The 16,943-nt window shown below is 41.7% G+C and overlaps 2 protein-coding genes across 3 annotated transcripts in view; both read right to left on the reverse strand.

The window, feature by feature from the left end:
* LOC141192298 (oocyte zinc finger protein XlCOF29-like) overlaps window positions 1–16,943 on the reverse strand; it is a 303,763-nt gene that overhangs the window by 116,036 nt on the left and 170,784 nt on the right. The gene's annotated exons all lie outside the window — the stretch shown is intronic.
* Window positions 6,839–16,943, reverse strand: part of LOC141192248 (uncharacterized) — a 231,437-nt gene continuing 221,332 nt past the window's right edge. For both annotated transcript variants that reach the window (XM_073661743.1, XM_073661744.1), the window contains exons 4-7: window positions 16,795–16,918; window positions 16,614–16,711; window positions 16,325–16,415; window positions 6,839–10,564 (exon numbers count right to left, since the gene is read on the reverse strand). In XM_073661743.1, coding sequence (XP_073517844.1) covers window positions 9,030–10,564; window positions 16,325–16,415; window positions 16,614–16,711; window positions 16,795–16,918 — 1,848 coding nt within the window. In that variant the 3' untranslated portion in view covers window positions 6,839–9,029. The remainder of the gene's footprint in view (window positions 10,565–16,324; window positions 16,416–16,613; window positions 16,712–16,794; window positions 16,919–16,943) is intronic.

The following is a 16,943-nucleotide window of genomic DNA, read 5'->3' on the forward strand; positions in this document are numbered from 1 at the left end:
TCATCTAACTCTGTTGATTTCTGCCTTGAACTCCTCTCATTAGTACTCCACGAAAATGTCTTCATGTTTGGAGACGACTATTACGTACAGGAGAGGGGAACCGTGATGGGCATCAATGTGGTGGCGGCCTATGCAAATGTGTATATGCATAGGTGTGAGGAAGAATTTGTCTATACTCATGAACTCTTGTCGCTACATCGATGTTTTTTGCATCTGGCAGGGACCAGTTGAGACACTCATTTGCTTTTCAACTCGCTCAATTCCATTAGAACAGAGCTGTAATTTACACTCAATCATGACCTAAAACAAATCTCCTTCCTGGACACCCTAGTTGTAAAAGATGAAAATGGTAATCTCATGACCGGCCTATTTTCCAAACCTACTGGCTTTAATGTAAGTCTGTTACACTATTCTAGCTGTCACCCTAGAACTACCAAGAATAGCCTCCCTCGCTCTCAATTCCACAGAGTCACCCGCATTGTCACCAATCATGACCTCCAATCCCAACGCCTGCAAACCATGTCACAGAAATTCCAGGAGAGGAGCTATCCCACCAAACTTCTTGATATAGAAAGAACCAGAGCGCTAGAACATAGAGAGGAACCCTCACCCCCTCCTATCTCTAATGTTGAACATGTCCATTTTGTTCACACATATCACCCCCTGATGTCAAAAGTCCATACTACCATTAAAAAACATTTGCCCCTTCTCACTAGGGCCTACCCAGAGATTTCTGCCTTTTCAAATCCAGCCATAATGTGCATGAAGCGTGCCCCCAACATTAAAGATAAAGTCATTAGAGCCGACATAGGCAGCTCCCATACCGCTCCATATCAACGTTTACTCCTTCCCCTGTCTCAGCTGTGATGCCTTTTCAAACATTATCAAATTTGAAACCATTAAGGGTTATTTTACCTGTGACTCCAACTTCGTAATTTACGTTGTAAAGTGTCCATGCGGCCTACTTTATGTAGGCAAGACCACATAACACATAAGAGATCGTATAGCAAGCCACAAATCTACCATTCGCTGCGCTAAACATTGGCTACCACTCCCAGACCACTTCTCCAAAGCAAAACACAAAGTGGCAATAGTACTCACCAGCCAAAGTTTCAAGAGAAATGCACACCAGGACACGGCCGGCCCCCTTTTGTTAGAAGGAGGTAACACAGGTGCAGAACACTGATGAACAATCGCCCTCACCCACTCTCACTGGAGAGGCGATTACCTAGCACTAAAACTGCACACAGATGAAACTTGCAGTAGGGTGCAATTCACACACTCGCGGCACTGTGCCTAGCCAGTATCCTATTACACGCCCCTACTATTCGACTAGGCGGGATGCTCGGCACCCTATCCGTGCATCACAGAGTTGCGAAGCCCCCACTCACAAGGTCGCCATTACTGGGCCTGGCCATGCCCTGGCAGATAAAAAAAAGTGCAAAAAATATCATATGAGGTATTACTTAATATTTTGGCCAAAATACGTAAGCTCGCAACCCATCGTCAAGGGTCCTCACGGTTTTGCGAGTCCCTACTCTAACATTAAAAACAGACAGCATAGCCAGAACAATAGACAGAATTTTTAGAAAATAGTAAAAGGCAATAGTACTCACCAGCCAAAGTTTCAAGAGAAATGCTCGCCAGGAGGGCGATTGTTCATCAGCATTCTGCACCTGTGTTACCTCCTTCTAACAAAAGGGGGCCGGCCGTGTCCTGGTGTGCATTTCTCTTGAAACTTTGGCTGGTGAGTACCATTGCCTTTTGCTATTTTCTAAAAATGTTGTTTATTGTTCTGGCTATGCTGTCTGTTTTCAAAACACACAGTGGCCAAACTACTTTTCCAAGTGATAGAGCATGTAGCTAGACCAAGGAGGGGCGGGAATCATGTCAAATTATTGAAACAACGAGCGTCACACTGGATATACACCTTACAAACGTCATCTCCCAAAGGCCTCAATAGGGAGATTGAATGGATTTACTAATACATTCCTTTTCCACAGACACAATGAATCCTACTGTACAACAGGGTGAGTGCCCACCTAGCATAATGCAATAACCAATGCCCCACATAGTGTATATCCTCTTTCTTCTCTGATAACACCATACCCCCCTATTACTCCATCACCATCCCATCATCCTATCCTCACCCTCTGCGGCAGATGTACCTCTTCCAAAATTACTATTTCCCTATCATTGGTCTCTCCATATAATATTTTCCACTCTCCCATAATCAGTTCTGGTACCATCACCCCCATTCAGCACGTCTCAATTACTCCTGACCCCATTTACATATCATCATCTCCATTTGGCACCCCCCCATGTGTTCTGCACATTGCTATATTTCCAATCAGCATGTCACATATCTGTGCTATTATTACTTCCTATTAGCATGTCTCATATGTCTGTCATCAACTCATTGTTATATTCAGTTTTCTACTCAGTGTAATTTCCAAGCATTCACAGATGCCCCTAGCTTGCCACACTCCTAATGAAGGCTTTTACTGGTATCCCCTGTGACATCATGCAGAGTTATCACTGCATACTAGCCTAAGAACATTGTGCGCTCTACTTACCCTCATCACCATAACAACTGGCATCTCTCTGCAGTGTGAGAGCACCAGCACCTTGTCACTTCCGGCGCCATGCCCCCAATGATGACACACTTCCGGTCCAGCAATCAGCCACCAAAAAAGGCCCCCAGGCCAGTGTAACACCAAAGCCTGAAGCAGCAAGGTACGGGAGCGCCCCTCTAACTACCCCCTCACTCACAGGATGCTGGATCTCCATGGCCCACTGGACCCAGGTGAAATTTATCCTCATTTAAGGTACTGACATGCTAATCAATGGATTGTGCGCTGCTAGTATGCAGAACCTGTTAGCACACTGATCTCTAAGTTGCTCCTCATTTTACTCTGACCTGTCTTTCCAGGCCTGAATAGCCCTACCTGTATATGGGACAAGTACAAGGTATTTATCTACATATAACTTCTCGCTATCTGTGTGCAGCCTGTGTGTTTCTCATGATATTCCCTTTATATTACAGTCCCTCGCCCTTGTGAATCTTCCCCCTTTGCCTTCTATTTACGTCTGACTTGTCTACAAACCAATTTATAAGTAAGGAACTTACGTATTCTCTACTGGGTTTTCTATGGTATTTTTGTAAATATGTTTGCTGTATATATTGTATAGACCCAAGTATCTACTTATCTCTCCCTCCCCCTCCCCACTCCTGTCCAACCCCCACCCCCCTCCTTCATCATACTCTGCAGTCAAACTCTGGAATTTTTTATAATTATTTTCATGTAATTCCTGTGGCCAATGTACCTGATAATTTCTGTTCTTTTTTTACAGTAGCGAACAGGCCAACTAATAGGCCGAAACGTCTTGTTTTGTCGCCATCCACGATTCGTTTGATACTTCTATTTCTTTATTTCTTATGTTAATAAATGAATTTTTGCATCTTCACCTCCCGAGTGTGCGATGAATCATATTTGAACTATTGGAGCCCATGCCCATTACATCTGCACCTCAGCTGTGACAGAGTGCTCGCCAATCATCTCCTCTCTATTATTCCATCCATAGACCATACGAAGAACTAAGGGGCACTTATTACAGGTGGAAGAATGGCTATTCTGGCAAGCGGGAAAGGGTTCTTTACAGTTAGAGCAGTCAGACTGTGGAACGCTCTACCATAAGAGGTAGTAATGGTAAACACTAACAAATTTGAAAAAAGGGGCTGGATGATTTCCTCAGTACACATAACATTGTAGGTTATAGATAATTTAGTGACAAAAATTTATAATTGGTGGACAAAGGGTGAACTTTATGGACCTAGGATTTTTTCAACCTACTCTATGTAACATCCCCATGTTTCTGTAGGACGACCTCCACCCCAGGACATTCAGAACTTACAGTCATATGAAAAAGTTTGGGCACCCCTATTAATCTTAAGCTTAATGTTTTATAAAAATTGGTGTTTTTGCAACAGCTATTTCAGTTTGATATATGTAATAACTGTTGGACATAGTAATGTTTCTGCCTTGAAATGAGGTTTATTGTGCTAACAGAAAATGTGCAATCTGCATTCAAACAAAATTTGACCTGTGCATAAGTATGGGCACCCTTATCATTTTCTTGTTTTAAATACTCCTGCCTACTTTTTACTGACTTACTAAAGCACTTTTTTTGGTTTTGTAACCTCATTGAGCTTTGAACTTTATAGCCAGGTGTATGCAATCATGAGAAAAGCTACTTAAAGTGGCCACTTGCAAGTTGTTCTCCTGTTTGAATCTCCTCTGAAGAGTGGCATCATGGGCTCCTCAAAACAACTGTCAAATGATCTGAAAACAAAGATTATTCAACATAGTTGTTCAGGGGAAGGATACAAAAAGCTGTCTCAGAGATTTAACCTGTCAGTTTCCACTGTGAGGAACATAGTAAGGAAATGGAAGAACATAGGGACAGTTCTTGTTAAGGCCAGAAGTGTCAGGACAAGAAAAACATCAGAAAGGCAGAGAAGAAGAATGGTGAGATCAGTCAAGGACAATCCTCAGACCACCTCCAGAGAGCTGCAGCATCAACTTGCTGCAGATGGTGTCACTGTGCATCGGTCAACTATACAACGCACTTTGCACAAGGAGAAGCTGTATGGGAGAGTGATGCGAAAGAAGCTGTTTCTGCAAGTACGCACAAACAGAGTCGGCTGAGGTATGCAAAAGCACATTTGAAGAAGCCTATTTCTTTTTGGAAGAAGGTCCTGTGGACTGATGAAACCAAGATTGAGTTGTTTGGTCATACAAAAAGGCGTTATGCATGGTGGCAAAAAAACACAGCATTCCAAGAAAAACACTTGCTACCCACAGTAAAATTTGGTGGAGGTTCCATCATGCTTTGGGGCTGTGTGGTCAATGCCGGCACTGGGAATCTTGTTAAAGTTGAGGGACGCATGGATTCCACTCAGTATCAGCAGATTTTTGGCAATAGTGTTCAAGAATCAGTGATAAAGTTGAAGTTACGCAGTGGATGGATCTTTCAGCAAGACAATGATCCAAAACACCGCTCCAAATCTACTCAGGCATTCATGCAGAGGAACAATTACAATGTTCTGGAATGGCCATCCCAGTCCCCAGACCTGAATATCATTGAACATCTGTGGGATCATTTGAAGAGGCTGTCCATGCTCGGCGACCATCAAACTTAACTGAACTGGAATTGTTTTGTAAAGAGGAATGGTCAAAAATACCTTCATCCAGGATCCAGGAACTCATTAAAAGCTACAGGAAGCGACTAGAGGCTGTTATTTTTGCAAAAGGAGGATCTACTAAATATTAATGTCACTTTTCTGGTGAGGTGCCCATACTTATGCACCTGTCAAATTTTGTTTGAATGCAGATTGCACATTTTCTGTTAGTACAATAAACCTCATTTCAAGGCAGAAACATTACTGTATCCAACAGTTATTACATATATCAAACTGAAATAGCTGTTGCAAAAACACCAATTTTTATAAAACATTAAGCTTAAGATTAATAGGGGTGCCCAAACTTTTTCATATGACTGTATCTTAGAAAATTCACCAAAATGGGGATGAAAACCATAACATAAAAACCTTCCCTGGATCCATCTTAAACCCATCAGCTCATAAAATGAAACCCATGAATGAAACTTCCTGGACAGAAAAAAAAACACATTTCTCAAGTTTAGCAAAAATTTTAGAAAAAAAAATGTTTTAGGCTGCGTGCACACGATGAGTTTTTCATGCGTCTCCGCAGCAGAAACGCATCAAAAACGCATGGTAATCCGCACCCCATGGTCCCCAATGGCATTCCGCAATGTCAATGCACATGCTGTGGATTTTTCCGCAGCGTTTCTGTAGCGCTCATAAATCCGCAACATGTTCATTAATTTTGCGGAAGCGCAGCGGAATAGCCGCCATTGACTTGCATTGAGACGCATAGAATCCGTGTCTGTACATCTGTACAAGCGGATAATATGCATTTCAATGTGCGGATGGTACCCAGTTCTGGAGGAGAGAAGACTCTCATCCAGACCTGGGTACCATTGTACCTGTAAAAAAAAGAATAAAATAAAAAATAAAGTTTATATTCACCTGTCTGGCGGCCCCTGCAGCGCTTCTCCTTCCAGGACCTGAGATGACGTCGCGGTCATGTGACCACAGGCTGTCTCGCGAGATGCCGGCAAGCCAGGAAGGAACCAGGAAGGAGCGCGACAGCATACGCGGCAGCATCGGAGGTAAGTATAGCTTTATTTTTCTATTTTTACGGTCACACTATATAAATCCATGCCATTTGCATGGATTTATATAGTGTGACCTAGTTCTCAAGCACTTTCCAAGTGATGCCATCGCCTTGAAAGTGCTTGTCAGCCCGTATGCGGAAACACATGCATTAACGCATGTGGATACGCATGTGAATCCGCATGTATTCTGCAGGAAAAACGCATGCACAATCTGCATGCGTTTTTTCTGCCAGGGAGATGCAGAAATGCTGCAGAAATTTTCTGCTTCATTTCTGCATCGTGTGCACGCAGCCTAATTGTATCGTGTTAGCCAGTAGATAGAAAAATATTAACATTTGAGAGCCCTCAGTGGTTGATACATTTTAATGGCTAACTGAAAAGATGGTAAATTGCAAGCTTTCAAGACTACTCAGGTCTCTTCATCACGCATACTATAACACAATCTGAAGAGTCACATATTCATACACAGCAGGGCACAGGAATAATGCAGTAGATAAGACAAGTGATATGAAGCAGAACTATCAGTATTGGAGAGGGAGAAGCAGTTGTGGCCGTAAATATTGACACAGCTCATACATAAGGAGTGTGAACGTTTTATTGTCCTGTGATTGAGGTCTGGTCCATGATTGTGATGCTCCCAAAATGGTCTGAGGAGCACATTCCTTAGTTGATGTACAAAGACATAAATACATGCGATATACATACATTCATTGCTGCTCTGAGTGTGTGAAAGACTAAGATGTAGTCTTTCCCAGATGTGGGAACGACTAAGTGAACACAGAGGGAAGAGGGAAAGGGAGCCCAGACACTAGGGAAAGGGGGAAGTGGAGATCTCCTAGTCTGGTCACCCTGTCTCAACTACCGTCACTATATTGGCTCCTCGCTAATTGCCGCACACGTGCCTCACCCTGGCATTCCCTGGCGTATGGCTAAGGCTAGGGAAGGGAGGAGATGAGCACTAGTCGATCTCACTAAACTCTATAGACAACAAGGGTAAACAAACAGGGGGGAGATTGCTTAGCTTTAGATGAAGTCTAGACAAATGTGCACTTGGCCTCAAGCTCCAGAGATGACGCAGTACTTCTATTGCTAAGCCTTCACAAGTAGAAATGAATATAGCCGGCACCTCCCTCTCAGACACACCAGGTATTTATACACCCAGGCCAGAGAGCCAATTAGCTAGAGGGAGGTAGCCGCTAGGTCTTAGAGACAGCCTCTCATCTAAGATGTCTGTAATGCCAAACATAGAGATCTCCTGCAACCAACTGCAGGGCGACTACCTGTCACCTCTGATACACCCGTGACAGTAGGTCAAAGATTGTCGTAAGATTGTACTCCCAAATTTTTTTGTCTCTCTGAGATTTGAAGTTACATTTTAATACAAGTAATTTCATGTCCACGATGCTGTGATCAGGGATAAAAAATGTTTGGCCACAGGTAGCTCTATTCTTTTTTCTTTTATTGGGTGGCGATGAGAATTCATCCTTGTTCTAAATTTTTGCCCTGTCTTCCCTACACACAGACCCCCAGCTGGACATTTGGTACATATAATTAAGTACACTATATTAGATGTAATGCAGCTGAAAGCACCTGGGATCTTGTGGTGCTGATGCGGGTTGGGAATCTTTATCTTGTCAGTGGTCATTATAAATAGACAGGTTTTACATTTTTTCTGGCTGCAGGGAAAAGTTCCTGTAGCTGTTGGAGAGGACTGCCTAAATCACAGAAGTGGGGAGTCTGGAAATATAGATTGTTGTAATTTCCATGCAGCTCCCATTAGCACCTCCAGATTTGGATTTTAGGTGACTACGAGAGGCACCCGGTTGCTTTCTTGTTTAGTTTTGAAATCTAGAAGATGATTCCTTGATATTCTGGTGGCTCTTGCAATCTGGTTTTCAATTTTTGTTTGGTGGTAGCCCTGGTTCAAAAAGGTGTTTCTGAGGCCACCAAGGTGTTTGCCTCTGTCCATAGCGTTGGAACATATCCAATTGTATCGGATGGCCTGGCTGTAGCCAATAGAGGTTATGTGTTTTGTATGGAAACGGACCCATTTAAGGGATGTTGGACGGTCAACTGGCTTCTGGTACATGGACGTCTCTATTTCATTGTTGTGTAACTTAATGATGGCGTCCAAAAAGTTCATTTCAGTACAGAAGTAGTTGAGTGTTAAGTTGATGGTGGGATTAAATTGATTAAAGTGTTCAAGGAACTTCTTTAGCTGTTGCTCAGATTATGTCCAGATGATTAAACTATCGTCAATGTAACGGTAGTAGGCCAGAGGCCTGATGTGACATGAGGACAAGAAGTCACATTCAAGCTTGGTCATGAAAATTAAGATACTGTTAAGCCATTATACTTCCTATTTCTGTATCAGTCTCCTGTAGATATATGTGGTTATCAAATTCAAAGTAATCGTGGGTGAGGATGAATTTTGGAAGTTTCACCAAAAAGGTGAAACTATCCTCTCCATCTGTTTGCCTTCTCTTCCATCAACTTTTCCTTTTTCCACAATTAGGTTTCTGGGAAATTATACTTTTTATTCCTTTTATTTTTGATTCTTCTTAGCTTGACTTCTTTACCCTATATGAATGTTTTAGTTTCTCACCCAGATTTTTTGTATCTTACTTCACACTTTCCTTTCCCCTTGTTGACAGTGTGTTGTGGCCTCCCCTCTGGTTCCTCGGGAGGTATAAGAAACCCCTCAATGGCCTATTACGGAGTTAGATCCGAGGTGGTGTTTTAAGTTGGGCAGCTAGGGTCTTTTTAGTCTATACAGAGACCAGTTGGGTGTAGTTGCGGCGTTTTCCCGTGTGGGTTCTCCGGTGGCTATCAAAATGCGCTTTCTGGTTAAAACATTTTCCACATTCTGAACATGAAAATGGCTTCTCCCCTGTGTGAGTTCTTTGATGTCTGACAAGATCTGATTTCCTTGTAAAACATTTTCCACATTCTGAACATGAAAATGGCTTCTCCCCTGTGTGAATTCTGTGGTGTATAACAACTTCTGATTCATGGTTAAAACATTTCCCACATTCTGAACATGAAAAAGGCTTCTTTCCTGTGTGAGTTCTCTGATGTTTGACAAGATTTGATTTCTTTGCAAAACATTTCCCACATTCTGAACATGAAAATGGCTTCTCCCCTGTGTGAGTTCTCTGATGTGCAATAAGATTTGATTTATTTGCAAAACATTTCTCACATTCTGAACATGAAAAAGGCTTATCCCTTATGTGAGTTCTCTGATGTTTGACAAGATTTGATTTCCTTGTAAAACATTTTCCACATTCTGAACATGAAAATGGCTTCTCCCCTGTGTGGGTCCTTTGGTGTATTACAACATCTGATTCATGGGTAAAACATTTCCCACATTCTGAACATGAAAAAGGCTTCTCCCCTGTGTGAGTTCTCTGATGTTTGATAAGATGTGATTTCTCTGTAAAACGTTTCCCACATTCTGAACATGAAAATGGCTTCTCCCCTGTGTGAGTTCTCTGATGTGAGATAAGATATGATTTATTTGCAAAACATTTCCCACATTCTGAACATGAAAATGGCTTCTCCCCTGTGTGAGTGCTCTGATGTTTGAGAAGATTTGACTTCTTTGCAAAACATTTCCCACATTCTAAACATGAAAATGGTTTCTCCCCTGTGTGAGTTCTCTGATGTTTGTTCAGATCTGATTTCCCTGTAAAACATTTTCCACATTCTGAACAGGAAAAAGGCTTCTCCCCTGTGTGAGTTCTCTGATGTACGATAATATTTGATTTCCTTGTAAAACATTTTCCACATTCTGAACAGGAAAAAGGCTTCTCCCCTGTGTGAGTTCTCAGATGTTGGGTTAGCCTTGATTTCTCTTTAAAACATTTCCGACATTCTGAACATGAAAATGGTTTCCCCCCTGTGTGACTTCTCTGGTGACTAACAAGATCTGATTTCTGGTTAAAACATTTCCCCTGCTTGAAACAAAAAAATCTATTCTCTGCTGTGTACGTTTTTTGAGGTTTAAGAAAAGACTTTTTGAGAAGACTATTTCCATATTCTGAACGTGAAAATGGCTTTGTTGCTTTAGGTGCAGTTTGTTTTTTAATGCCTCTTTTGTGACTATGATTTTCCTTAGTAGTCAGTAATGAATCAGAAGACAGGACTTGTTTTAAAGAATCAGATGACAGATCTTTGCTGTGAAGGGATGATGGTAAATCTGGAGTAATGGCATTCACTTCAATTGTATCCTGTGGTATCTCAAGATCATCAGATTTAAAAATTGAAGATGTCAGCTGTCCCTCTGATCTCCTGGCACAGTCATCTGCCAAGAATAAAACCAATTATTATTTTTGAATAAAATATCCTTGAGTTTTATATTTTTGAGCATTTCTACTTAAAGTGTCTGTAGAAATGGCAAGTTATGTAAAAACATTGAAAGATTTACCAAGACAATGACAGTTCACAGTCTAATAGAAAACCTCATAGGATTAACCAGTACAGCGTGGTGTCCAACTGTTTGCTCATTCTGGATCCCAAATATGGAATAAAAAGCCACCAAATGATGTTATGTAGGTGAAAATAATACCAATAAAAACTTCCACTCATCTTACAATAAACAAGTCCCCACTCAGGTCTATCATCTGTCAGTGGAAAAACCGAAGTTTCAACATTATTAGGGTCTCAAAGGCTCTTGAAAAGCAACATGGCTTCCATAAACCAATCCAGCAATATCCGCTCTCCCAAAGTCAGATCTCCCCCTCACTTCTGAGCCTTGCAGTGCGCCCAAACCACATTTAGCATCCATGTATTTGGCATTACTATAGTGAGAAGAACCCACTTAATTTAAGGTGTGTGTCCCCTGGAGCACAATCTGACCACTATGTGTTGGGCAATAAAATAGTATATTTGCAATTTTCACGCTCCAACATCCACTGCGTGCTAATTTCCGGAAAGTGGTTGTGCAGTCAAAATAGTCACTACTCCTATAGATTAATTCACTGAGGGTTATAATATTCAAAATGGAGTCACTTTATGAGAATTTCTACTGCTCTGGTTTTCTGCCATTTTGTCATATTAGGGCTTCTACAAATGGTGTGACCCATCTCCTCTGAGATCCGCTGCTGCGACGTCTGCTTCTTTCACCATACCTGTCCTCATTCATTCTGCAGAGAATCTGACTTTAAGGTGTATGTAATCAAATGCCCATGTTGTCTACTATTCGTAGGGGAAACTACTCAACACATCAGGGACCATATTGCCAGCCATAAATCCACGATTCATTGCGGCAAAGCCTTGTAACCACTATCCCATCATTTCTCCAGCGCCAGGCATGCAGTATCACAACTCAGGTTCCAGGTGATCGAACAAGTACCCAGACGAGGTGGTAACCATATTAAACTCCTTAAACAACGGGAGTGGTTCTGGATACACACCCTCCAGACACTGACAGAGGGTCTCAACCATGAAATAGATTGGCTAACCTGATCATCTTTTTTTCAGACACACTAGATCAGCTCTACAACCTCTCCTATTCCTCCTCTCCAGGTGAGTTCCAGAAACCCCCTTCCCGTCTCCCCTGGCTTCCCCCTCCTATCTCCGTCTCCACCCCTTCCCCTCACCCTCTTACACACAGCTCCCATATATCATTCTAGCAAACTTAATTACATACAAGGGGCATGGCCTCACACTATTTAGTTTCATACAGGACTCCATACATTCCTTACACCCCCCTCCATTATTCCTTTCATCCACAGCACCAATTGACCAAACCAGCACAATTTTATTCCCCCACCCAGATCAACCTCACTTTTGCCCCTCATCGATACACCATGATGACAACATAACAGAACTGAGTATGTATAATAATTCACTAGCGCAGGAATAAGGCTGGAGATATACTAATGAGATACTAAAAAATTTGTATATTTTATCGGTTTAAAATGGATTACACCACGAACGTGCCATAATAAGCACTTTTCTCTCCAAGTCATCCCTGGACTGTTTCCAGAGGTAATTGATTTAATTAAAAGTTACAATTCCTAATAAAATTATATGTTCTTTATTCTAACCTATTTTACCTTACCTATATTGTTTCTTTGATTCTCCAAGTCACCGGACCAAAAAGACCACTTGGACAATAGTAACTCGGTTCCTAAAAAGCTATTTACCAACATCCTCTTTTTCTTCCCGGTAGGTGTGGTACCACCAAACCCTTACCTGTAGACATGATTTTGGAATTAACTAATTTTCAATATTTTAGCTTTCTCTACCACCGAGAAAATACACCAACACAGAGGACCACTAACCATCCTTCCTTCCTCACCAGCAGGTAAGATCGGTTACTCCTCAATCAGACCTGCTATCTTCACACCACATTCTAAACCATTTGTCTTCTAATTAGGAAAGAAACTACTAAACCTCAACCGGACAAATTATCTGAAATACAGGAGGAAAATTACTATCCCACCACTCTTCCCTCCTTTTTTAGACCGTATCTCCGACAGGCTATATTTTATCCTATTTATACCCCTGATTTTACTTTTGTAATGTATTTTAAACCAATACTAATACATTTGTATATTTTATCTCATTAGTATATCTCCAGTCTTATTCCAGCGCTAGTGAATTATTATACATACTTTGTACATTCACTTTCCCTGACAGTGTGAGGATACTGTCCCACTTGCAGCAGGAATAATAGGCCTACCTGCCAGCGCTACTCCTCTCTAAAAAAAATTAACATAACAGAACTATCGCATATAGCCTAAAGCGCATGCGCAGGCTTCACCAGACGCCATGGATGTGCTACACATGTGACACGGCCATACGGGGGGACAGGTCCGCCTCAACAGACCCACTCTCCCTGCCACATCACCTGCCTGTGATGCAACTTCCAGGGGGGGTCGAGTTTGAGCGCATGCACTTACGGTCTGGCGGTAATCGCGGAAACATACATAAACCCCCAACCGCAAATAGAGACAGATGCACAAGATGAAGGTGCGGGAGCGCCTGTTCACAGCTCCATTAAAGGTACCCACCCAGCACATTTTGAGCAGTCAGGCAAGCCAACTGGCCACATGCCTCTATACTGATCTGTTTGGAGACCTGTACTCCCTATATGTCTCTTCCCTGTTACTTAATAAGCTTTATTACTTACCTGAGTGGGGACCTATATTCCTCATATGTCTCTGCCCCGTACCTAACATAACTTTATACTCATCTATTTGGTGACCTATTTTCCTTATGTCTCTGCCCTGATACCTAACTTCTTTACCACCTAAGCTCTATCATTCTTCTCCTTGGCCCTCCTCCGGCTCCTTTGCTCCTCCACTTAATCATTAATCTTTTTGCTTCCATTGTCCCATATTTTTACCAATGACTTACCATGAGGCCAGAATATTAGCAATACTTATCTGCAGGACGGATGTCCTAGAAGCCGCTGAAGATTGTCGCACAATTACAAGTAAATTCATGATGAGCATATGAAAGGCTCATGTATATAATTTCAGTATATATGTACAGTACAGACCAAAAGTTTGGACACACCTTCTCATTTAAAGATTTTTCTGTATTTTCATGACTTTGAAAATTGTACATTCACTCTGAAGGCATCAAAACTATGAATTAACACATGTGGAATTATATACTTAACAAAAAAGTGTGAAACAACTGAAAATATGTCTTATATTCTAGGTTCTTCAAAGTAGCCACCTTTTGCTTTGATGACTGCTTTGCACACTCTTGGCATTCTCTTGATGAGCTTCAAGAGGTAGTCACCAGAAATGGTCTTCACTTCACAGGTGTGCCCTGTCAGGTAAAACCAGATTTACCCCGTTTTAGCTGTCAGCTCTGTCAAGACTGCTGACATAGTTGAAATAGTCTCTCACGCTGATCATACCCACACACGTGTTGACAGCATGGGAGAGGCCGATAGTGGCACATGCTAGCCGCATCTGATATCTAAATCGGCAGAAAGCACAACCAGGAGATCGTGACTTAGTGGGATCGCTTGCTTCTCCTGCTGACCGTCAATTCTTGTGCGGACAGCGTGAGAGAGACTGTCAGTGGCATAGCTGAGCTGCTTGTGCTCTTAAGCTGGCTAAGTCTGTTATTTTGCCGGAGTTATTTCACTGCCGACAGCACTACTGGAGATGCGAGTGGAATTATTAAGGATCCATTACACAGATTGTGTGACAGGTGCAATAGTGTGCCCTGATAACCTCTGTACAAGGGCTCATTACACTTATATCTATCAGACCGGCCACACTTTTGAAGTCACTTTATAATATGGGGAGTGTATCCAACGGGCTAGGATAATTTTTTACTATTGAATTCACACTGGCAAATTGAGCCTTTATTTAATAAAATCTCTCCTGGCTGAGGATACTATCATAATTCAGCACACCCTTGATATAATTTATGGCATTCATTTTATAAGCATAAACCCAGCCATCAATTCTAAGGGACATTGGCTAGGGACTTATTTTATTAATAATTTGATTCACCGTCTGACTCTATCAGTAATTTAGTGGATCATGACTCCATTTATATAATCATGATCCATGATACATCCCTAATGGGATGTATGATTTACCAGGTTTTAATATTATTATTTAACAAAGAATTTCACTTTTACTCACACCCTTTTCCCTTTCCTAATTGTTTACTTGTAATATGGAGGTGTTCACCTTTGTGAGCACTGTCTGATGAGATCAGACAATACTTTGACTATAGAATTGCAGCCTTGCAGCGCTGGGGTCCTGGGTTCAAATCCCACCAATGACAAAAAATGAGTTTGTATGTTCTCCCTGTGTTTGCGTGGGTTTCCTCCAGGTTGTCCGGTTTCCTCCCACACTCCAAAGACATCCTGATAGGGAATTTAGATTGTCAGCCCCAATGAGAACAGTGCCGATAATGTCTGTAAAGCGCTGTGGAATTAATGACGGTATATAAGCGAGTAAAATAAATAAATAAGCTGGAAAATAATTAGTAAGGTCCATTTGTTTCCTATTATCCTTTGTGAAGAATTCCAAAGTTATCACCACATAAAGTGACACACGTCAGATTTGAAAAATAGGGCCTGATTAGGAACAGAAAACTGGCTGCGGAGTGAGAAGGAACCTGTGAAAAAAAAAAAAATTCTATGTTACATCCCCAACAACAACCTATGTATAAGGGGAGAACTCCAACACTAAAATGGAGTTGCACTCATTTATGGTGGAGCCATTGGAGCTACTATGAGTCCTAACCAGAAGAGTAGAGAAAGTATTAGTGCCCCCATTTCAGGAGAGATTGTGCAGGAATCTGAACTCCTTAGGATGACAACATAATGGAATTTATGACGTGGAGTGAATCCATGAAACCAGGGCTGGAGCCAACACATCTCCTGCAGGCGTGAATAAATGTATATTACATCCATCAGCCACGCACAGCTTAGAGATATATCATGGCACAGGTGTAATTTTTTTTTATGTAGTTTATCACAATCCTGTATGAAGTTAGTTGGTTTTAAAATAAAGTGTAAAGTCAGGATAAAGGGAAACTCTGCTGTTATTGTACAGAAATTCACACTTGGCCTCACTGCACATTTAATGTTGTCGATCATAAAAGTGAAGTTTGGCCAGAAAGACTGGACCTGGTCTTGTAGGAACCATATGAGAACATTCAGCGGCACAGAAGGGAGAGAAGGTAGATTCATCCAATAAGATATCAGGGATCTAGGAAGGAACAGCATCATTACCCTCCACTTTCTCTTACAGGCCCATCAGAATATTTTTCTTCAAGTGATTTTCTAACTTGTCAGCACTTTCTACGTACGCTGTCATCTGGGCAGGTAACGGTCAGCATCTTCTAATTCCAGGGGGTAGGTGGATCTTTCAGATTGTAAGTTCCATAGAAAAGAGCTTTCACAATTTCCCCAAGTAATTAGAACATTTTTCATATGGAGGCGAATGTTATGCTCTAGTGGCAAAATGGCGATCACACGATTGTGATATGGCCAGACTACATCACCGATAAAGCAGCCATAGCTGGTGACAGAGAAGAATCTGTGACTTCTCTGCATTTAGTGGTCACTACTCACCTGGGTAGTCATATGTAGGAATCTCCTCTTTACACCGCTCATCACCCCATACATATGTCTCTGTAGTATTAATATGGGTCAGATCTTCACCCTGAAACAAATATTGTAAAAGTCACAGACAGATGGAGAAATCACATCTATGATCAGCTCTAATTCTGCCATCTCCACCGTCCTCATTACACAAATATAAAACATATAATACTGGTGGATAAAACAAGACTGAACACAAGACCTTCACAGCCATCTACACATCATAGGGGAGATCTCATGACACCTTCTCTCCATCTACCTGATGATCCTGAGGAACATTAGGATCTTCTTGTTTACAGTCCTGTGGAAGAAGAGGACGGGGACATCTCTCTGGTGTTGTCCTCTTACTGGATAGATCTGGAGGAAACACATACAGGGACTGAATTCATTCTTTACATACAGATAATTATAGGCCGTGTGTATTTAGTCCTGTCTATTACCTGGTGATGTGAGGGGCTGGGGAACCTCCATCATGATGTCCTTGTACAGATCTTTGTGTCCTTCTAAATACTCCCACTCCTCCATGGAGAAATAGACAGCGACATCCTGACACCTTATAGGAACCTGACACATACAATGATACCGTCAT

This window comes from Phyllobates terribilis, unplaced genomic scaffold, assembly GCF_046119375.1.
Source record: "Phyllobates terribilis strain yellow unplaced genomic scaffold, ASM4611937v1 Scaffold_56__1_contigs__length_8794411, whole genome shotgun sequence".
Taxonomy (NCBI): Eukaryota; Metazoa; Chordata; class Amphibia; order Anura; family Dendrobatidae; genus Phyllobates; species Phyllobates terribilis.